The sequence below is a fragment of the Bison bison genome, unplaced genomic scaffold (genome assembly GCF_000754665.1).
Source record: "Bison bison bison isolate TAMUID 2011002044 unplaced genomic scaffold, Bison_UMD1.0 scf7180017864464, whole genome shotgun sequence".
NCBI classification, from domain to species: Eukaryota; Metazoa; Chordata; class Mammalia; order Artiodactyla; family Bovidae; genus Bison; species Bison bison.
In genome coordinates, this window is record NW_011495025.1 from 6,160,177 (window position 1) to 6,182,994 (window position 22,818).

Here is a 22,818-nt window from a genome sequence, read left to right on the forward strand (position 1 = left end):
GATATTTCTCCCGGCAATCTTGATCCCAGCTTGTGCTTCTTCCAGCCCAACATTTCTCATGATGTACTCTGCACATAAGTTAAATAAGCAGGGTGACAATGTACAGCTTTGACGTACTCCTTTTTCTATTTGAAACCAGTCTGTTGTTCCATGTCCAGTTCTAACTGTTGTTTCCTGACCTGCATACACATTTCTCAAGAGGCAAAACTGATTATTAGTATAATATTGACTATTTCCCAGATCACAAGAACTTGAAATTTATTTGGGTTGGCTTTCTTTTAAGTAACTTAATTAAAAAAAATTTTTTTTTCAAGATTTTTTATTTTTAATTTTTTGGCCAAGCCCTGCAGCATGTGGGATCTTAATTTGCTGACCAGGGATCATCCTAGGCCCCTTGTCAGTGAGCACGTAGAGTCCTAACCACTGGACTACCGGGCAATTTGCAGGCTAGTTTTTTATTATATTTTAAAAATATCAATTTGTAAGTGATTACTTCGTCAACAAAGGTCCGTCTAGTCAAGGCTATGGTTTTTCCAGTAGTCGTGTATGGATATGAAAGTTGGACTATAAAGAAAGCTGATCACAGAGGAATTGATGCTTTTGAACTATGGTGTTGGAGAAGACTCTTGAGAGTCCCTTGGACTGCAAGAGTTCCAACCAGTCCATCCTAAAGGAGATCAGTCCTGGGTGTTCATTGGAAGGACTGATGCTAAAGCTGAAACTCCAATACTTTGGCCACCTGATGCGAAGAGCTGACTTGTTGGAAAAGACCCCCTGATGCTGGGAAAGATTGAAGGTGGGAGGAGAAGTGGACGACAGAGGATGAGATGGTTGGATGGCATCATGGACTCAATGGACATGAGTTTGGCTAAACTACGGAAGTTGGTGATGGACAGGGAGGCCTGGCATGCTGCGGTCCATGGGGTTGCAAAGAGTCAGACACGACTAAGCAAATGAACTGAACTTTTACATCAGTTAAATATAGCTTTTTTATATGTGTAATTTTGATAATATTATCTGGAGTTAGGAACATATCATATGTATAATGTACACATAGAAATATAAAAAGACATAACTAGAGACCTCATAGCTTCATTTGAAAACTTAGTTATGTATCAGTTATTGCATTATAAATTTACTAGTTTATAAATAACAATTTGAATAAGTTAAATATATTTGCTCAGATGACTAAAGCTTTTCACTGTTTGTGAAGAATATTTTAAAGTTTGTATTTGTCCTTGATAAATCCTGAAGGAGGCTGTGAATTAGATATGATGAGGGATGCTTTCTAGCAGTTTGAGTTCAGGAAAGCCTGTTTCTCTCTCTTTCTCTCTTTCTTTTTTTTTTTGGTGCAGGTTCTACCTGATTGAGCTAATTCATAAGCTCAGTCTTAGGTCCTTGTGGGATGTACTTATGTTTCTGATATGTAGAGATTTGTAAGACAAGACAGTTGCTTTTAATTCCTCAGAGAACTGGTCTGCCACCTATATGGTACTGAAAGATTGATTTGCCCAACTACATTTTCTTTATTTGCTTCTGTATATCAGTAAAAAGATTTCCAACTACAGTGAAAATCAAGAGTTATATGTTCTAGAACTTTAGGGTTCAGTTTATCCTGCTTTCCAAACTTTGCACAAGCTATTCAATAAAGGCCCTCTTTTTTGAGTATACAAATTAAACCCAGAGCAGTTCACTCTAGGGGCTAAAAGTCTTCATTATTTTTATTAACTCCTGAATATTAGCCCCCAGTTTTATTTCATATTGTGTGGGCTCAGGTAACCCTATTGATTTTCCTTAGTGTGTTTAATCAATGTTGCCTGAGGGGCAGATTTATAAGCCCTATCTTACACCAGGCAAGGGAGACCTAAGTTTATTCCATAATATAATTGGCAGAAGAGATTTAACCATCTTATATAAAGCCCATTTAAACATAACAACTTTTATAAACATTCATCTCAATTCTCTCAGCTCTTATATCTGTAATTTTAACCTCCATTAAGTCCCCATCAACCTGTCTTGGTCTTACACAGAGTCCCAGAAACGTTTCTTTTTATCTCCCTGACCACGTTATCTATCTTTATATAAAAGGCTTTGGGTTTCCCAGCCGAGGGGTTGAGCCAAGGGACTCAGGCCTTTCGTTGATATTTAACTTGATTAATTGGCCTAACTGTTGCCCCAAGCAATTGAATTTTCTAGCAGCCTTTTAAATATGTATATGTTTTGCTGTGCTTAATTTTGCTCAGTGTGTCTGACCCTTTGCGACCCCATGGAGTGTAGCCCACCAGGCTCCTCTGGCCATGGGGGATTCTCCAGGCCAGAATACTGGAGTGGGTTGCCAGGCCCTCCTCCAGGGTATCTTCCTAACCCAGGGATCGAACCCAGGTCTCCTGCATCATAGGCAGATTCTTTACTGTCTGAGCCACCAGGGAAGCCCAAACTGGGGTAAATAGAGTGGACTTGTTTGGGGTTCTTTAATGATGGGGACCGATAGGGAGTCCCTTTGGCCATCCAACCTTAGCATTGTATCAAAATGTTTGTTTTGATACATTTATTTATTGGTTTATTTATCCCATTTCTTAACCATCTAAAGATTTTTACTGTTTTGGAACAAGTCTCTTTAAAATTTCTACCTTGTTGGGAAGATGTCTCTAGACTTTCTCTGCAGTTTTTTCTTATTCCTGTTAATCAACCTAACTTAACAATCTAATGCTTTTATTAGCATCTGTAAGACCCATTGAGGGGAAATTGACCACAAATTTAGTTTCCCAAACTTTTTTGTTGTTGCTCTTTGTTCGTTTAAACTAAGGGAGTTATTAAGGTTAGCCATTATATTTTTTTGTATCCACTTTCTACTTTGGTCTTTTCATAGGTGCCAGTAATCCAGCTGTTAATAGTGAGAGTTCTCTAAAAATTTCCCAGTTTAGAAGTTTCTTCAATTTTAATCTCCATTGTCTGGCCATTGTCAGAGCTCTCATAACACAGGGAGGAAAAAAAAGTCTTAAGATCAGGTAAAACATTTATATCTCAAAGACACAGTGGGAGAAATGCTAGTTCCTCCTTTGAAAAGTTTTTTGTTCCTTTAAGGTCAGAATTCCGAGAATATGTTTTATCAAGCTGGCTTTTTCTAGCTGCACACATGCACACAAAAATTAACTTTGGAGTGTTAAAAGAACCCACATTTGGTCCTTTTTAAGGTGAGATTTCCTTTAATTCCCAACAAAGCAGGTACTTGTAGGAATAAATTCTGTACATACATAATAAAGTCTTCCCAGCATCTCTCAACTGTGGTAATCCAGTTTTCAACTGAGCAAAATCTTTCCATTGTCAGTTCATCTGGGATAACCCAGGTACCTCTTCTTGAAATTAAGTTCAAGGAAAATCTCCTCCAGCGAGGATTTTATTCACCACCAAATTAAACTAAGGATAATCAGCCAATAGTGGAGATCCAGGACCCAGAAGAGACTTACCTAAATTCATATGGACTCTGAGGAGGTGGCTAGGCACAAGAGGTCTTTGCTGGTACCAAGGCTCCAGATTCTTGTAGCGTTCGGGTGAGGGAGAGAAGTCTGCTCTGGGTCCCTTTGTTGCTAACTAAAGCAGTCGACTGAAGAAAAACGCATAACCTAAAAGTTGCAAGTTAAGTTTTATTTGAGGATCTTACTGAGGACTGTGGTTCAGGAGACAGCCTCTCAGATCACTCTGAGGAACTGCTCCAAAGACAAAAGAATAAGGGAGTAGCCAGGATATTTAGGAGATTTTGCGGAAACGAAAAACAACAACAGGAAAAACCAAACCATGTAGTCAAACATCAAAGATAACTGATAGTCACAAAAAATAGACATTACTAGTTAATGATTTTAGTGCTTTTCTGTATGAGAAGATACAAGACTCTGGGCTCGTTGTAATTATTCCTTAGATATGCATCTTAACTTATCTAGGGCCAGTGCCCAGAACACACAATGCTTCCTTTTTTTCTCTATCCTAATTTCTCCTCAGCTGTACCTGGGGGGTTTGGGGAATGCGACTGCAGTGGCTAATGGCTTGATCCTTGTTTACTGGAATAAGAGGCAACATTCTTTGTTTACTAGAATGGCAGGCAACGTTCCCTGTCCACGTCCACGTCTGTCAGTTTCCTCTTAAATGTAAATGAGTGTGAATGTAAATGTAAAATGAATATAAAATGTAAATGAGTTTCCATGGACCTGAAGCTGGACCATTACTATACTTGCCCTTGTTTTCCCTTAATTGGGCAGATTTGGGGGAGGTTGAGAGTGAGATTGCTTTGGAATGGGGCAAACAGTAGAGAGTCATTATAAAACTCCCATTGGCTGTGACCTTGCTGTGGGAATAGGTGCCTTTTGCTTGTTGGAATGCTGGATCTTCCTTGCTGTACCAGCCCCACTCTTTTGTGGATAAAGGCTGCACACCAAGGGTAACCGGCATCCTAAGATATATATCTGAATACACTCTTCCTTAGAAACCAGATAATGTTTTTACATACAGTTTCAGAGTGCTTGTTTTGTGTCTGGTGTTGTATTTAAGAGGCTTCCCTGGTGGCTCAGATGGTAAAGAATATGCCCGTAGTGCAGGACCTAGCTGTCATAGGTAGGACAGTGTCCACATCTTGGCTCTTGGACTACAGTAGCCTCTATGTATTCTCCCTGCTCTGCTCCTGTCTCCAGCACCCCCACCCCCACCCCCAAGTCAGAGCGATCTTTTTAAACATAATTAGATTATGTTATTCCTCCACCGAGAAGCCAAGCAAAGTTCTTGCAGTGGCCTGAGGTATGGACACTGCCAGAATTGACCTGAACCTCTGACTTCATATCCTATGCTCTCCCTCCCTCTGCTTCAGTCCCCTTGGCCATGCTCTTCCTCAGGCTAGCACTTGATCTTGGCATCACAACTCCAGAGAGCCACCCTCAGGTTTCTGCTCAAAGACCTCATTGGGAAGGCCTTCCCTGACTTCATTTCCTCCTTCACTTTTATTTTTTTCTCTTTAGCACTGCTGACTCTGACGTTTTTCATCAAAAGGAAAAAGGAATAGGATTTAGGGACATACCCCCATGCAGTCAAAAATCCATTATAACTTTTGACTCCTCCAACACTTAACACATATTTTATATGTTATATGCATATCTACATATATTTTATCATTGATGACATATCTAACTTTCTTGGTTTTTTTCAATATTTCAAATTTTTTCAAATTGTTGCAAATCTTGAAAAAAAAAATCTCCCAATATATTTATTGAAAAGAAATCCACAATATAAGTGGACCTGCACAGTTCAAATCTGTTTGTTCAAGGTATGGCCAAACGCAAGTTCATATGCTCGACACACAGTAAGGCCAAGCTGAAACACTGGAGTTTGGAACAGAGAAAGGTTTATTGCAAGGACCAAGGAAAGAGAATGGGTGGCTGTACTCAAAAGATGTGAACTCTCTGATGGTTTTCAGGGAAGTGTTTTTATAGGCAAAATTTGGGGTGAGGGCTGCAGGGTGTGTGACTTCTGATTGGTTGGTGATGAGTTAGCATGGTGGTGTTTCAGAAATCTTGTGCTCAGCCTGAAGTTACTGTTGTCCATCCTGGTGGGAGCCTTAATTCCTATAGAAAAACTCAAAGATATTGTAATGTATATCCCTTGAGGGGGAACCAGGACCCTGCTCCTTGGCTGTCCTATAGTTTCTTGACTGCCTTTCCTTGGTTTCCGCATTCCTTCACTCTTCTAATTAGCAACCATTTGAATCTGCCCTTTGAAACTCAGGGAAGGTCTGAGAAACTGACATTTTTTCCCTACAAACAAGAAATGGGATACAGAGAGACTTTTGTATGCAAGAGGGCCACACAGGGTCCTGCCAGGTTTCAAGGGTCAGTTATAGTTGCATTAGGTACACTTGTATCTATTTAAAGAGAGGATTAGGATTAAATGGAGGGACCTCCCTGGTGGTCAAGTGATTAAAACTCTGCCTTCTAATGTAGGGGGTGTGAGTTCAATCCGTGGTCAGGGAACTAAGAACCCAGATGTCTCAGGGTGCGGCCAAAAAGTAAAAAAATAGTAATAATAAAAAATTTTTTTTTAAAGATTAAATTAAAAAAGGGACAGGAAACAGATCTATGGTTGTCATGGGCTGGGGTGGGAGAGGGAATTTCTTTGGGATGATAGAAATGGTCTTTGTCCTACTTTTCATGATTACATGTCTGTATACATCTTCAAAGTCCAAAAACTGTACTTAAAGAGGATGTTTGATGGTCTACAACACTGTTTACTATTGACACGTTTTGAATAAACATGACAAAAAACAGAGATTAGGCTGAACCATGAATAGAGTTGGTGTTATGTTGGAAGGAATGTTATATGTACCAAAACGTTCCCCCTCTTGTTTGTTATCTATTCCTTTTTCCTCTGTGTTTTGTGTGTGTTAGTCACTCAGTTGTGCCCGACTCTTTGTGACCCCGTGTACTGTAGCCCACCAGGCTCCTCTGTCCGTGGGATTCTCCAGACAAGACTATCAGAGTGGGTTGTCATTTCCTTTACTAGGGGATTTTCCTAACACAGGGATCAAACCCGGGTCTTTACCATCTGAGCCATAAGTCACCAATTCTCCGTAGATCCCTCACTGGTCTTACTGCGTATCTCCTCAGTGCAGGAAGGACGGGGATCTGTAGAATGAGGGAGGAGATGGCTGAGGGGACCTGTGGAGCTTCCAAAGTCAAGTCTTAGCTCCCTACAGGGCATACGTCACTCTCTGATGAGCTTTGCTGCCTCTCCAGCCTAATTTTCTTACTGCCCTTTCCCCAAAGCTGAACTTTAATATAATGAACTTACCAACTAAAAAAAGTCACAACCTAAAAGTTGAGGGTTATGTTGCATTTGGTGGGAATTTTTAGGACTTCAGGACCGGGAGGCAACATTTCAAGTAGCCTTGAGAGAACTGCTCTGAGGAGGCAGGGTGGAGGAGTCAGGTTATATAGACCTTGGCAACGAAGGACAGGTAGTCTGAACATCAAAAGTATTTTTGTGAATTAAAGAAAACCAGCTATCTCAAGTTAAGGAATTTAGCACTTTTCTGTATATGGCAAGATGCAAGCCTCTGAGCTCACTGAAGTCTTTCCTTTCCTATGTATCTCAGCTATCTGGGGCCAGTATCTTGTGGTTTTTCACATCCTGAGTTCTCCTGGGCTCCCCATAGGGAGTGGCTGCAGCCTGAAGGCTGCCAGATCTTGCTGGTGTTCTTCTCTTTCCTGGGTGCCCTGGAGGGCTGGGATCACTGGTGACTGTGACCTCATTGTTTACTGATATGGCAGGAAGTACTCCATTTCTCAAACAGCATGCATTTCCCAAAGCAATCTCTTTCAGTTTAATGATTTTGCTTTCCTTTACTAGGTCAACTTTCTTTTCTCTTCTCTCCTTCCTATATAACTGGTTAGTCTCCTTTAGTAGGCCACTTCTAACCACTGTGACCCCCACCCCCACCCGCCCTGCCCCAAGCCATGTATTCCCTGAGAGATGAATCTGGTCTTAATCCCTCAAGTAATTTTGAAGCTCTAGGCAAAGGGGTAGGGAAGGACATTCCTGGCTGGAAATTCTGCTTTGAAACAGGATAATTATATTTTCTCTCAACTCTACCTGGGTTAATACAGTGAGTTTTTAGGGGGTATTCATTAAGTTTTGTCCTTACCTTCCACAAAGTCCAGGTGAAATCTTTGGTGGTATTTGTGTCCTTTCTAATTTGTACATATAGTTTACTAATCCTGGCAGAATTTAACTTCTGTAGATGACCTCTCTAAATAGGGTGGTTAGTGACTTCCTCTTGTTTGTGCTCACAATATCTTTATGAAGCTACTTTGCTTAATACAGGGGTGTGGCATATTGTAATTTAGTCTTTCATTCAGCGGAAATAATTGAGAATATGATATGAGTGACCCCAAAGGATACAAGGGCTTCCCTGGTGGCTCAGAGGTTAAAGCATCTGCCTGGAATGCAGTAGACCTGAGTTCGATACCTGGGTCGGGAAGATCCCCTGGAGAAGGAAATGGCAACCCACTCTAGTACTCTTGCCTGGAGAATCCCATGGAGGGAGGAGCCTGGTAGGCTACAGTCCATGAGGTCACAAAGAGTCGGACACAACTGACCGACTTCACTTTACTTAAAGGATACAAAATTGATGGACATTAGGTCCCTGCTCTTACAACAGACATGTGGGCAAATTTTTAGTTTGCAAATGCATATATGGCTTTCTGAAACGGCAGGTTTGCAATAAAGTCCAAAGGAGATAACTTTAAAATATCATGATTTTACTTATAATTTGGGAGATAGCTGAAGGCCAAAAGGGCATGAGAAGAATGTTCCTGCACTGTGAGCTAGGGCTAGAAAAAACATTTTAATGATAATTTGCTTGATGAGCTGTGATCCAAATACTGGTCATACATTGTTAGATAAAGCTTTGTGACTATTATTAGAAAGCTTTGGAGGGTGGCTGGAAGGTCTATAGTTCATTTAAATTTATTATTTTTCTTTCATCAGCCCACCTTCAGTATTTGAAATTCAGAATAAAGTAGTCTGAAATGTACCATGAAAATGCTATGAAATTTATGTTATTGTTAGGGAACCATTAATTGCCCACTTTGGCCGGGCATGATAATAATTGCTTGCCTGAGTTGTCTCACAATAGGAGGTCCTGGTAAAGAAGGAGGTACTACCTCCAAAAAGTAACAGGAAAGAGTTCAGATCAGATCAGTCGCTCAGTCGTGTCCGACTCTTTGCGACCCCATGAATTGCAGCACGCCAGGCCTCCCTGTCCATCACCAACTCCCAGAGTTCACTCAGACTCATGTCCATCGAATCAGTGATGCCATCCAGCCATCTCATCCTCTGTCATCCCCTTCTCCTCTTGCCCCCAATCCCTCCCAGAATCAGAGTCTTTTCCAATGAGTCAACTCTTCACATGAGGTGGCCAAAGTACTGGAGTTTCAGCTTTAGCATCATTCCTTCCAAAGAAATCCTAGGGCTGATCTCCTTTAGAACAGACTGGTTGGATCTTCTTGCAGTCCAAGGGACTCTCAAGAGTCTTCTCCAACACCACAGTTCAAAAGCATCAGTTCTTCGGCGCCCAGCCTTCTTCACAGTCCAACTCTCACATCCATACATGACCACAGGAAAAACCATAGCCTTGACTAGACGAACCTTTGTTGGCAAAGTAATGTCTCTGCTTTTGAATATGCTATCTAGGTTGGTCATAACTTTCCTTTCAAGGAGTAAGCGTCTTTTAATTTCATGGCTGCAGTCACCATCTGCAGTGATTTTGGAGCGAGCCCAGAAAAATAAAATCTGACACTGTTTCCACTGTTTCCCCGTCTATTTCCCATGAAGTGATGGGACCGGATGCCGTGATCTTCGTTTTCTGAATGTTGAGCTTTAAGCCAACTTTTTCACTCTCCACTTCACCTTCAGGAAAGAGTTCAGGAGGGGCCAAAAGGAGAAGGGAGGAGTCAATATATCCTACCAACCTCCCAGAATCCTTCTCGCTGAAATCCATCTTGGCTGAGAGATGTATGCGCCACCAGGGAGGACCCTGAGTCAGAATGATTGGCCAGAGACAACCTGGAAACCAACCCCATTACCATAAACGCGGAGACTCTGAGCCATGTGGTGGAGCAGTTCTCCTGGGTTCCCTTCCCCTGCTGCTCTCCGCTGAGGCACCCCTCTCTAATAAAGTCTTTTGCTTTGTCAGTTCGTGTATCTCCTTGGACCATTCATTTCTTAGTGTTAGACAAGAGCTCACTCTTGGGCCCTATAAGGGGGTCCCCTTCCTGCACTCAATAGTAAAAAATGTTTTGATAAAATGTGAATTCTGTTTGGGGACCAGATACTTCAGGGATTCATCTTGTTTGTTTTACTTGAGGAAAGTGATTTAATTCAATTTAGCTATTGTTCAAAAGACAGTTCTAAAATAATGGAAGCATTGCCTTTTTTCAGGCATTGTATATATGATCATTTTATAGATTTGTTATTCTTAACCTGAAACATATAGCACTGTCCTATTTTTGAAATAAATATAATATCTCTTTCTCCCTCTTTAGTCGCTAAGTCGTGTCCAACTCTTGAGACCCCATGGACTGTAGCCTCCCAGGCTCCTCTGTCCATGGGATTCTCCGGGCAATAACACTGGAGTGGGTTGCCATTTCCTTCTCTAGGGGATCTTCCCAACCCAGGAATCGAACCCAGGTCTCCTGCATTGCAGGCAGAGTCTTTACTGACTGAGCTATAAATATAGTATAGTTTTATGATATTTTGAAATCTAAGAATGAATTTGATAATAGCATATAGCAAGTATTTTTTTTTTGATGCAGGATGAATATGGGAGTGCTTGGGGTGTCCTCATAGTGTTCAAGTATATGTGTCTTTTATGGGGTTATAAAATTAACTGTTTATAAAGTAACCCAAGAATGAGAAAATACATTTTTAAAAAGTAAGCACTTTAGACCTGTGTTGTCCTATATGGTAACTATTAACCACGTGTGGCTATTTAAGTATAAGTGAGTAAGTTAAATAACATAAAACATTCACCAGCTATATTTCAAGTGCTGAGTAGCAGCCATATGTGTCTGGTGGACAGCACTATTTTATTATCCCTATGCGTATTAATAAAGAACATGGAAAGGAGCACAGGCACTTTTCCATCTGACCTCTGATTATCTTGAACTCAAGAGAATCACTTCTTGGGCCTTATTTACAGCCTTTTTACACATAAGAAACCAGATTACCATCTATAAGATCAGTGGTTGTGTAACTTGTGAGAATGAAGGGAATTGGTAATTTTATTTTGTGTGTGTGGTGGGGGGGGCGGGGGCCTGTGCTGCTAAGCATGAAGGATCTTAATTCCCTAACCAGGGATTGAATCCATGCCTCCTGCAGTGGAAGCACAAAGTCCTAACCACTGTACCATCAGGGAATTCCAGGGAGTTGGTAATTTTTATCTTGTCAAGTTATATATCTCTTAGCTGGTGCTCCCTAATCTCCACTATTTTAAACATATCCTCAGCACTCAGTCCTTGATAAATCCTTCTCTTAGCTATAGAGGAGGGGAGAAAAAAGTTTTCATTACCAGGCCCATTCCTGTGTCTCACTGTTAGCGTGTCTCACTGTTTTTCTGCAGTAGCCTCCTAACGCCCTTGCTTCCACACTTGTCTCACAGTAGCAGCTAGAGTGATTTTTAAAAAACACAGTTAAGATCATGAGCCTTTCCTGCTTGAACGGCCTCAGCGGCTTCTCTTGGACTATACAGACCTTCCGCAATGGTATTTCTTCCTGCCTGTCTGTCTGACCTCGTTCTTTGTGCCGCCCTCCCCAGATCACTCTGCTGCAGTGCTGTGGGTGCCTTGAGTGCCAGATCGTTTCCTTGACCTGAAGACATCAGCCCTGTGACTCCAACGCTGCAGTGCCGATGTCAACACTGGATGTTTGCTCCAGGGTGGAACTGTTAGATCAGAGATGATGTGAAAACCCATTGATGGATAGAGGACTCTTTAAACTTCAGGGATTTATTGTGGAAGTTACAACTCAGATTTTGAGTTCCTTTTCTAACAATGTTCAAAACTATCCTGCTTCTATTTCTGTTTGTTCATAAGTTTTGTAGCAGTCACCTGACAGTGACCCAAGAAGCCTAATTCCTTGTCAGGGTAGCGAGGTCTGGGCATCACAGTAAATAGCTGAAGAAGGTGTGTTTACCCAGTATGTCCTCTTGGCTATGAGGCAGAGTGTCACTTTTGCTATTATTATCCCTAGGGGAAAAAAAAGTAAGAAGAAGGCCTGAACTCTTGACCTGAGGCTGCTCTGGCTTCTACCAGCAGGTGCAATATTTACAGCTATGGACAGCTGTCTGGCTGAGGACTTTAGAACTGAACTCTACTTTTATTACCTGTGTGCAATTTCTATTGACTTATGTACTCTGTTTATAGTAGACTGTCTGATTAAGAGTATGATAAAGAGTAAGATAGAGAAAAATGGTATTTTTTTTTTAAGCGAGTCCTATATTATTGAATTCTGCAATAGGGAGCAGAATTATATATGGTTGAGTGTGTGGGCTTCAAAGGCAGCAGGCCTATTTTGGCTTTTTTTTTTCAATTAACTAATTTATTTTAATTGGAGGATAATTACTTTATAGTATTATGATGGCTTTTTTCATATATCAACCTAAATCGGCTACAGGTATATGTGTCACCCCCATCCTGATCCGTCCTCCCACCTCCCTCCCCACCCTATCCCTCTGGGTTGTCCCAGAGCACTGGCTTTGGGTGCCTGGCTTCATGCATTGAACTTGCACTGGTCATCTGTTTTACATATGGTAATGTACTTGCTTCAATGCTATTCTCTTAAATCATCCCACTCTTGCCTTCTCCCACGGAGTCTAAAAGTCCATTCAAACGTGGTATTTTTAATGCAAGTTATCATTCTTATAATAGATATACCAGTGTCTATGGAAGAAGACTTTCCAAAAAAGTAAAAATGTACCTCATTAGTTAGAAAACAAGAAGGAGAGAGGAAAGGTGACAAAGGTAGACACAGGTAGAAAAGAGATAGCTGGAAAGGGGGAGAGAATCTCGTTATTCAAAGCCGCTCAGTCATGTATGGAAGACTGTTCCAGCTGGTGAAAAGATAATCAGGCCAGTTAACAGGGCAGGCTGGTTCAGGCGAGTTGTATGAAGCCATTTGGATGCTGCTTTTATTTTTAAAGTCTTTGAAGTGGGTCTCAGATTCAGAAAACGATTTAGCACATGCTCTGGAAGCTGAACTAAACTGGAAGCAAGGAAGCAGCAACAAGGGGGGAAGTTGATTTTTGTCATAGGGAAATCTAGACGTGGTGTATATATATATCTGTAGGGAAAGATTAATGTTTACTTAGAGACAGTTACTTTCAGTGATTCCTCTAAAAACCCAGGATACTGGGATAAACCCAGTATCTGGATAAACCCAGGATACTGTATAAACTGGAGACTTGAGTACTTGAGGTTAATATGGTGCTGAGATGTGTGTTTTTAAAATTTTGTTATCATTCCTATAAGTTTTTTGTTTCATCTTAGAGTAATATATTGTTTCATATTGGTGTTAGAAATAAGTTTGGTTTTTGGTATAATGTGCTTCAGCTGGATGGTGTACTTCAGTTATGCCTGCTCATCTCTTGATTTGTGACACATGAATTTCTAAGACCCTGTACTAAGCATCTCCTATTCCTAAGCACCTCCTAGCAATGTGAATTACTAACTTAATCCTATCACAGTGAAGACGAACTCAGTATGCACATACTTCTAGAATTGTGATTGTATTTATCTGTTCTCTATCTTGGATGGATGGATGGGTATGGATGATCTTTCTTGGGTACTATAGTTCCAGTTGGTGCCTTTTATTAACAGAAAATCTCACAAAGATTTTGTATTAATGTTTGTCTTGAGCCAATGGCCTATTTAAATTTAGGTGGGATGTTATTTGATTCTCTTAATGAGCCTTGTGGAATAGGAAATGACAACCCACTTTGGTATTCTTGACTGGAAAATTCTATGGGCAGAGGAGCCTGGCAGGCTACATTCCATGGGTCGCAAAGAGTTGGACAGACTGACCACACACACACACACACACACACACACACACCACACACAGAGCCTTGGGAGATTGTTAGAAAGTGTCCTTACGCACACACGCACACACACACACAGCCTTGGGAGAGTGTTAGAAAGTGTCCTTGGAGCCTGAACATCAAATGGGGAATGGCAAGAGAAGCAATTGCTCATGTCAGGCTAGTATAGTTTGGCTTTTGAAGACATGGGGGATGGCTTGAGAAGTTTACAAAGTCAATATGCAAGGTCTCTATAGTTATTTGTACCTTGAGCCTTCTCTTTCACTGCTTTCAGAGAGTAGGGCTTGAGCTAGTTATTACCATTCATTGTGCTCACAGATTAAAACTAGGCTCTTTTAATTTCCTGGGTGCCAGTCTATAAGTGGTTTCCTACTTTTGCAGTTTCCAAAGTGGAATATGTTTTAAATGTGATAACAGTAGAGCAGTTTCCGGCTATAGGAAGAATTACAGATTATTTTGATTTGGGGGAAGTTCTACTATGATATGCTCAGGTGTGTGTGGTTTTCTTATGCATATCCTGTCTTGGTGTTCCTGGAGCTCCTTCAGTCTGTGGCTTGATACCTTCAGTTTTGGAAAATGCTTGGCCAGTATTTCTTCAAACACTGATTCTGCTTCATTTTTATTTTCTCTTTTTCAGGTCTCCAGTTACATGTATGCCAGATCTTTTTCATCACATTTCATATGTTTCTTAGCTCTTTTATGTAGTTAAAAAAAAAAAAGCTACTTCTTCATTCTCTTCAGTCTGAAGTTTTTTGTTTCTTTTCCATGCTGATAATTTTCATACACTCTTCAATCTGGATGTTTTCTACATGGAAGTCTGTCAGTTCACTAATTCTTTCCCAGTCTGTATCTAAACTGCTATTAAACTCATCTACTGATTTTTTAAAAACTATTGATTAGTTCTTTGGTGATAGCCTATCTTTTCATTTATTTTCTTAGACATATTACTCAGTTATTTTAACGCAGATGTCTGATGACTCCAACGTGCAATACTTACGGGTCTACTTCTATTTTCTTGTTTTGGAACATTAGGTCTTATTTTCTGGCGTGCTTGGTAATTTTTGATTGAAAATTTGGATGATGATGACTTTGGAATAGATTTAAATTTCTTTTAGCAAAATATGAGTGGATCACATTGCTTGAGTAAAGGCTGGTCTGCTTCTAGGTTGCTCATATTTCCAGGTCATAGCCCTACTGGTACGATCTCAAAAACTTGGTGTTTTCAACTGGTAAACTCACAGCTCCAAACTTTGTCTCCCTGTTAATGAGCTGCTACTGCTGCTAAGTCACGTCAGTTGTGTCTGACTCTGCGACCCCATAGACGGCAGCCCACCAGGCTCCTCTGTCCCTGGGATTCTCCGGGCAAGAACACTGGAGTGGGCTGCCATTTCCTTCTCCAATGCATGAAAGTGGAAAGTGAAAATGAAGTCGCTCAGTCGTGTCTGACTCTTAGTGATCCCATGGACTGCAGCCTACCAGGCTCCTCCGTCCATGGGAGTTTCCAGGCAAGAGTACTGGAGTGGGTGGCCAGTGCCTTCTCCGCCTATTAATGAGATGCTACTTAAATATATTCATTCAGCTTTTGAGCAGCTTCTTTCTGCCTGGTTTTTCTGGGTTTTGCCCCATGTATGTGTAATTTGCCTCAAGAATGCTGGGCATGGAATGCTTCATCTTTTCTCTTTTCCAGAATTTTAGATACTTAAGTCCTGGCTGCTTTGGTTACACCCATCAGAAAACATTCTTCAAAGAGCTGCATCTTGTATTTTGTCTGCTTCTACAGTTGTCCTTAGGAGGATGATTGGTTTGGACAAGCTACTCTACAGTAGCCAGAGAGAAAGTTCTTCATTGATTACTTTGATTTTTAAGAATTAAAACCAAGTTTATGGAAGTTTCATTTTTCAAAGCTATTGCACAAGCTGTTAAGTTCACCTTAAGATCCTACTCTAAATCCTTATAAAGGGGCCTTTTCTAACTTGTTAAATGAAATATTTTAAACTTCATTTATAAATTTAATACTCACTTGTTGTTTTAAATTCTTTAACTACTTAACTCTTGGTTTGATCTTCTCAATCATTTTTATACATAATTCTAAACCTTCCTAGAATTTATATGTTGCCCATTAAGAAAATGAGTTTATCATTCCAAACAATTTTGGAGTTTGTCTTCTTAGTTGATTAAAGGAACATAGCAACCAGAGATGTAAAGTCAGGAGCTTTAAATTCAAAGAAATGTCTCTTGTCACTGACTGCTTGGCCACCCCGCTTTTTGTAATATCTATGTCATACACTCAAATAAGAATGGAGTGATGGTGATCATGTAGCCTGTCCCTGATCTTGAGTCATATTAATAATATATTTTTTAAGTCAGCTCTAACTCCCATTTATCTTTTGCTGTTTCATGGGTTTTGAGTAATTTTCATACTCTCCCTATTTACTTGTTAGATGTTTAATTGACATCTAATTGGAGTTTATATATTCGGAGTTGTGTCTGCCTCCCTAATGTAGGTTCCAAGCTTGTTATTGTTGTTGTGATATGGCCTATTCATTGGAAATGGAGCTGCTTATTGCATTGAAGTTCAAAATGGACTTGTTTTAAAATTTTAAAAATACATTTAATTGTATTAAATATAGCCAAACTATTTTTACTTAAACATGTTATCAATATAAAATGACCAATAAGGCATTTTACATTAAACTTTTTTTGATTTCTAAAATTTTTAACAAATTGAAATAATTGACATAATAACATTAGTTTCATGTGTACAATATAATGACATAATATTTGTATATTTTGTGAAGTGATCACCAAAATAAACCTAGTTAATATCCATCACACACAAAAGTCACACATTTTTTTCTTCTTATGGTGAGGACTTTTAAGATCTCTCTTGGCCACTTTCAAATATACAATACAGTATTATTACCTATAGTTACTGTGCCACACATTATAACCCCAGGTCTTATTTATTTTATAACTGGAAGTTTGTACCAAAGCAGTTTTGTTTTAAGTGTATTGTTAACTACTGTTTACAGTCTCATTTACCTGGACTATCAACTTATTGTTGCTTTTCCCTCCACAGGAAGGCGGAAATGCTCAAAATGTCTTCCAATAGTTACGAGGTTTCTATCCCAATGTCAAAAAAACTCAACGGCATTCCAGAGACAACCTCTAAGGACCTGCAGACATTAACTGAAGGAGCTGTGTTAAGTTTTCATAACATCTGCTATCGAGTAAAAGTGAAGACTGGCTTTCTACTTTGTCGGAAAACTATTGAGAAAGAAATACTAGCAAATATCAAGTATGTGCTTGAACTTTTATTTAAGTAGGTTCATTGACATGCAGATTTTGGCAGGTTTTGCTTATTGCACATAAAGGTGTGCGAGTCTATACAGATATATAGACACATGCTTTCATTTCATTTGACTAAACTAGCAGTGAAAGGGTTGGATCACATGTTAAGTATATATAAATATAAGACTATAAACTAAGTCTAAGATAGAAACTATACTTAGCTTAGGTTATGCAGTTGAAGTCCAAAGTGATAAGAGAATTTAGGATCCAAATTAATATTTAATTATAGTTTAGAATCCAAGTTAATACAAAACTTTGATTCTTCATTCTCTTCATCCAGCAACTAATGCATTAAATGGTGGCAAACTGGGCAATAGAGTAGGAAGAAAATGAGCACTTAGTATCTACTGGGTCCCAAGATATCTTTTTCATATATCATAGCCTTTAGGGTTTTACTGTTTTTCTGAATTCTAGAAAATATGAGCTGGATTCTTCCTCTCTGTGGAGTGGAAAGTGCATCTGGGTTTGCTTAGATAGCACAGCCTATGTGTTTTGTTAATTTTTTGTTTAATAGGGGAATAATTATTCCTAGATAAAGCAAACAGCTTTTTCTGGCTTTCTAAGACTGGAGGAATGGTTTATTAAGAACCCTTTGGCCAGGTACGGCTACAAACCTGTATGGAATCAGATGCTTTTCACGTTTTCTTAGTGCGTTATATGCGACTGTGGTCTTTTCTATTACTGGCAGCCGACTGCTTCCAGAGGGCTAGAAAATGACAAATAGGGGAGAGAATTTAGGGATGTGGGCTGGGAAAAAACATGAGGGATCTAAAATTGATTAGGTTGCCAGAAGGCAATAAATTTTTCTCTATGCAATAACACAGATTATACCACCTTCTTATGTTGAGAAACTCTGTGTATTGGGAGAGGAATAATTGATGAAAAGCTTTTATCTTCTGTTCCATATCTAGACTAGCGTTGACTGACCTTTCTGTAAAGCTTACTTTTTTTTTTTGGTAGAGCATAATAATCAAGAAAAAAGCTGGTCACTTCAGATTTTGTGCTGATAAGTGGAAGGTAACAAATGATTTGAATATGTACAGGTTGGTAAAATATACACTGCTCCAGGGTACATTTACCTTGCTTATGCTTTAAAGGTAGTAAATTAGTAACTTGATATACTAAAAGCGTCATCTGCTCAAGCCTTCATAATGTTTTTATGGTTCAGTGGTGTGCATTTTAGCAACAGATGAGTTCATCCTTACATGCATTCCTAGGTTCATAAAAACTCAGTCAAATCTTGTAATCATTTCAAATTTTACAGTTAAAAGGATACAAGGTTGTTTTTGTTTTTTTCTTGCTTGCTCACACTACTGGTTTAGGCAGTAGTGTCTTTTATGTTCTCCCTATCTGCTGGCTTCAACTAAGTAGAGTTTCTGGGATGTGGGAAAGGGTGCTCTGATTTATCTCATATTTGATTCATGTTTGATAGCACCATCAGCATTCAAAATAGTAACTGTGTTCCAGAAAAGCTGATGAGGATCTTGATTTTTTGTTTTTCCTTTGGACATTTTATAATCTCACCTGTAGAATCAATATAGACTCTCATTTCCCTCTGGGGGAGAAGATGCTAAAATAAAATCTGACTATATGAATTCAAAAAGATGAGATTTTACTTCCTTATAAAAATCTTTCTGCTTAGTTTTTCTCCATACCCAGCAGCTGAACTTTTTTCTCACCAAAGCTGTAGATTTCTAGAAAAAGTGATCCATTCCAATGGCTGTGTGGCTATCTTATGTTCAGGGAAATCCATTATACTATTTGGGAATTTTTTAAATTAATAATTTATTGTGAGATCATTTCAAGTTTAAACCTTGTGGAATATAGCCCTCTCACCCAGATTCCCAGCTGTGAATATCTCACTGCATTTGTTCATCACTTTGTTTCTTTATCTACCCATTGTCACTAATACTTTTCTAAACCACTTGAGAGCCAGCGGTCTGTATGATGCTCCAGTATTCCTAACTCCTCCAGTGTATATTTTCTAGAAATAGTGACCCTCTCTTAGATAAACACAGGTCATTGTCTATAATAAGCTCAGGGGAAGTGTAGCTTCATAATGAATGCAGTGATGGTTCTTATGGAGCCTTGGTAAACCATGCTCTTCACATGGTTGACTGGCCACCAACCACATCATGTCTCTTCAGTCTCATCCAAGCTGGTTTATTCCTGTCCCGCCCCTTAATCTTGGTCATCTGATTATGTTAATGTCTCCCAGCCTTCTTTACCATATGTCACCATTTTCCCCTTTGTAATTGACAAATTTTACGAGAGAGATACTGTGACATTATTCCAAAATTCTATTTCTCATTAAACTTCAACCCACCAGCTCTAGCCCCCATTGATGGCCCCTGCCTGTATCAGCAGGAACAATCTGCTTTGGTAGTTAATTATTCTATATTTACCAAAATGTGACTTTCTGTTTTCATCCATCTCTTCTATATGTATTAGTTTGCATTCTAGTAAAAGGAAGAACTTCATTCACCATCTCTTATATTTGTATTTGTATAAATATAGACCCATAGATTTGTATTTTATTCAATAGCATTCAATAGTAGTGCACTCGGAGAAGGCAGTGGCAACCCACTCCAGTTCTCTTGCCTGGAAAATCCCATGGATGGAGGAGCCTGGAAGGCTGCAGTCCATGGGGTCACTGAGGGTCGGACACTACTGAGCGACTTCACTTTCACTTTCCACTTTCATGCATTGGAGAAGGAAATGGCAACCCACTCCAGTGTTCTTGCCTGGAGAATCCCAGGGATGGGGGAGCCTGGTGGGCTGCCGTCTATGGGGTCACAGAGAGTCGGACACGACTGAAGCGACTTAGCAGCAGCAATAGTAGTGCACTATTGTCATTATTTGTCTTGATACTCTTATTGTTCCTAATTTGGTCAGTGAGAAACTTTCATGGTAGGCTCTGTATTTTTTTAACTCATTCTTTTGACATACTCTCATTCTTTGAATATTTTGTTGGATAGCAAGAGGTTTCAGACTCATTGTGTACTTAACCTGTGTCAGACCTGGAAGCAGCTGATGTTCCTTTTTGTGGAGAATGGAAATAATTATACACCAAGATCTGGGTGCTTGGAATGTTTATTGCTATTAGGGTTTAGACTTCTTATAGCTTTTAGACTTCTTAGTGGACAGACCCAGGGAACATATGTATGTTTCAGTATATGCACATGTGTACTTATACATATATCTAAAACTTTCTATATCTGTGTATGTAGATTAAAACCCATGACTTCTCATTATTACGTTCTCCAATTTTTATCTAATACTCCAATGTTCTTTCCACATACCCATGTTTGTGAAACATCATTTCAGAATGTGACAAGCCTGGTTCTCATTGTCTTTGAGTTACCTATTGGTTTACTCAATCAGTATTCTTATTCTTCAGTATAAGGAGACTCCTGCACCTTCACCTGTTGCCCCTCTTCCTCCCACCTCCCTTTGCAGCCTATGTTCCTGGATACTGGCATTGCTGTACATCTACCCTCTTTCATCACCTTCCTACGGAGAAGGGAAGTGGAAGTCTAATAGAAATGACTGATATATTTGAACATCAAATAACAAATAGGGAATATAACTAAGTTTTTTCCCAATCAGACAAAACCTATTTTTCATAAACTTTTCCTACTTCTTTTTAAAAAAATATTTATTTATTTGACTGTATTGGGTCTTAGTTGTGTCATGCAGGATCTTTCATTGTGATGTGCAGGCTTTCTAGTTGTGTGGGCTTAGTTGCTCTGCAGCATGTGGGATCTTGGTTCCTTGACCAGGGATTGAACCCACGTCCCTTGCATTGTGAAGCAGATTCTTAACCTCTGGACTATCAGGGAAGTCCCTTTCCTATTTCTTGACATTAGTTTTTATTGAAAATATTTCTTTTGATTTTCCTATAAGTAATTGTCATTTATGGAAATGTGGAGACTCATTTATTCAACAAATGTCCAATATCTACTAGGTACTTGACATTGTGCAAGATGCTAGTGACAGATGTGTCCTCTGTCCTCAGAAACCTTTTATTCTGATGGGGGACTCAGACAACTAGCGTACCTCACTGTGTCATTCTACTGTAATAGAAGGGTTAGAAGACACTGTGGATATCACTAACCCTAAATCAGAGGTTTGGAGGTGTGGAGAGAGAAAAGGTGAAAATTGTATATGTGCACACTTATGTGTGAGTGTGTGTGTGTGTGTGTGTGTGTGGGTAGAGGATGGAGAAAGGTCATGTTCCAGGCAGTGGGAATGGCATTGACTACAACCCAAGACCAAAGGATTAACCCATTATCCACTAAAAAGTAATACATGTGATGTGAATCTTTTAGCTAGGTTTCATTTCATGTATCAGTATTTAGGTGGTTTACTCATTGTAAACCACTGTGCTACATGCTTTGGGGGTGGGGGATAGGACAAGGTGACATAATTCTTGTTGGCAAAGTTTTACGGTATAAAGAGGGGAACTTTCCTGCATATAAATGCTGTAAAGCAGTACCTAAGGGTGGGGAATTGGTTTTGAGGGATGACAGTAGGGCAGAGGGCAGGGTGGGGAAACAAGGGAAGTATAGACCATAGACTACTTTATGGGCCATCCATCTGTGTTGCAACTACTCATCTCTGTTGTTGTAGCATGAAAGCAGCTATAGATAACATGTACATGAATGAATGTAGTTCTGTTCTAGTAACACTTCATTTATGGAAGCAGAAGACAAGTGACCAGCTGTACTAGAATGTAAATTCCACTCAGACTAGGACATTGATTCTCAACTTTGACCTGTGTCCTAGAAGAGTATCTTGTTATACACAGTAGACACTGGATAACTGTGTTGAATGAATGAAGGGAGAATTAGCCACTGCTCCACACTGGAACTGTTGCAGTTGTGATTGTCTGCTATTGTTGTCTCCAAGAACCTGTAAAATTCTCTCTTAGAATGTTTATATTCAGTTCAGAATTAATTATTTCAGATTGCTTGATCTTAATTTGAGGAGATATTTTTAAAACCTGGAAAGATTTTCTGACAATTAAATCTTTTTCTTTTTTAATTTATTTATTTGGCTTCACTGATCTTAGTTGCAGCATGTGGGATCTAGTTCCTGATCAGGAATTGAACTGCCCCTTGCATTGAGAACATAGGGTCTTAGCCACTGGGCCACTAGGGAAGTCCTAACAATGATGTCTTAATGAATAACAAGCTTATATCGGGTACATTAAGAGCTATTGATAAATGCATCTTGAAAGTTCACTCAACCATTAGTATGTCTTTTACATCTGTGGGGAAAGGTCACTGAAAAAATAAGAGATTTTTCTGTTTTACAGTTTGTTCCTGGTTTACCTAACTCATTTATTTGCCAGTGTTTCAGCTGATGAGCAAAGTGAAACATACTTGTCATCCTAGTACCAGCCATTTCACACTTTTGATGTTGCAAGCTCAAAAGTCAATAAATGCTGAGGTCCTCTTGATTGGAAGCACTGAGGCACATTGTAAAGTTTATCGCTCACCACACTTGTGTAATCAAATAATTTGTTTCTGTGAAAATATGTGTGAATGGAATACCCTTTGGTTTTGGAACTTCCACTTGGAATAGATGCCATTTTCTCTGTGGAATAAATTTTGACTTGCCTACCAGTTTCAAAGAGAGATTGGCCTTAGTCATCAGAGTTGTGAAAGGGCTTCACAGGCCTCTTATTTCATCATGCCTTTATAACTGTGGAGGCCTTGCCCTTAATTCTTCTTTCTCCCATTCATCCTCTTTAACCATTCTACTGGCAACCTCTAGGATAAAAACCAAAATATTCATCCTCTTCTTGTGACTCAGAACCGTCAACACTA

General features: G+C 39.5%; 1 protein-coding gene across 10 annotated transcripts in view; it reads left to right on the top strand.

Annotated features, from left to right (window-relative positions):
* The window catches only part of ABCG2 (ATP-binding cassette, sub-family G (WHITE), member 2 (Junior blood group)), a 128,901-nt gene that overhangs the window by 66,602 nt on the left and 39,481 nt on the right, over positions 1-22,818 (top strand). For all 10 annotated transcript variants that reach the window (XM_010860185.1, XM_010860186.1, XM_010860188.1 and 7 more), the window contains one exon: positions 16,713-16,931. In XM_010860185.1, coding sequence (XP_010858487.1) covers positions 16,723-16,931 — 209 coding nt within the window. In that variant the 5' untranslated portion in view covers positions 16,713-16,722. The remainder of the gene's footprint in view (positions 1-16,712; positions 16,932-22,818) is intronic.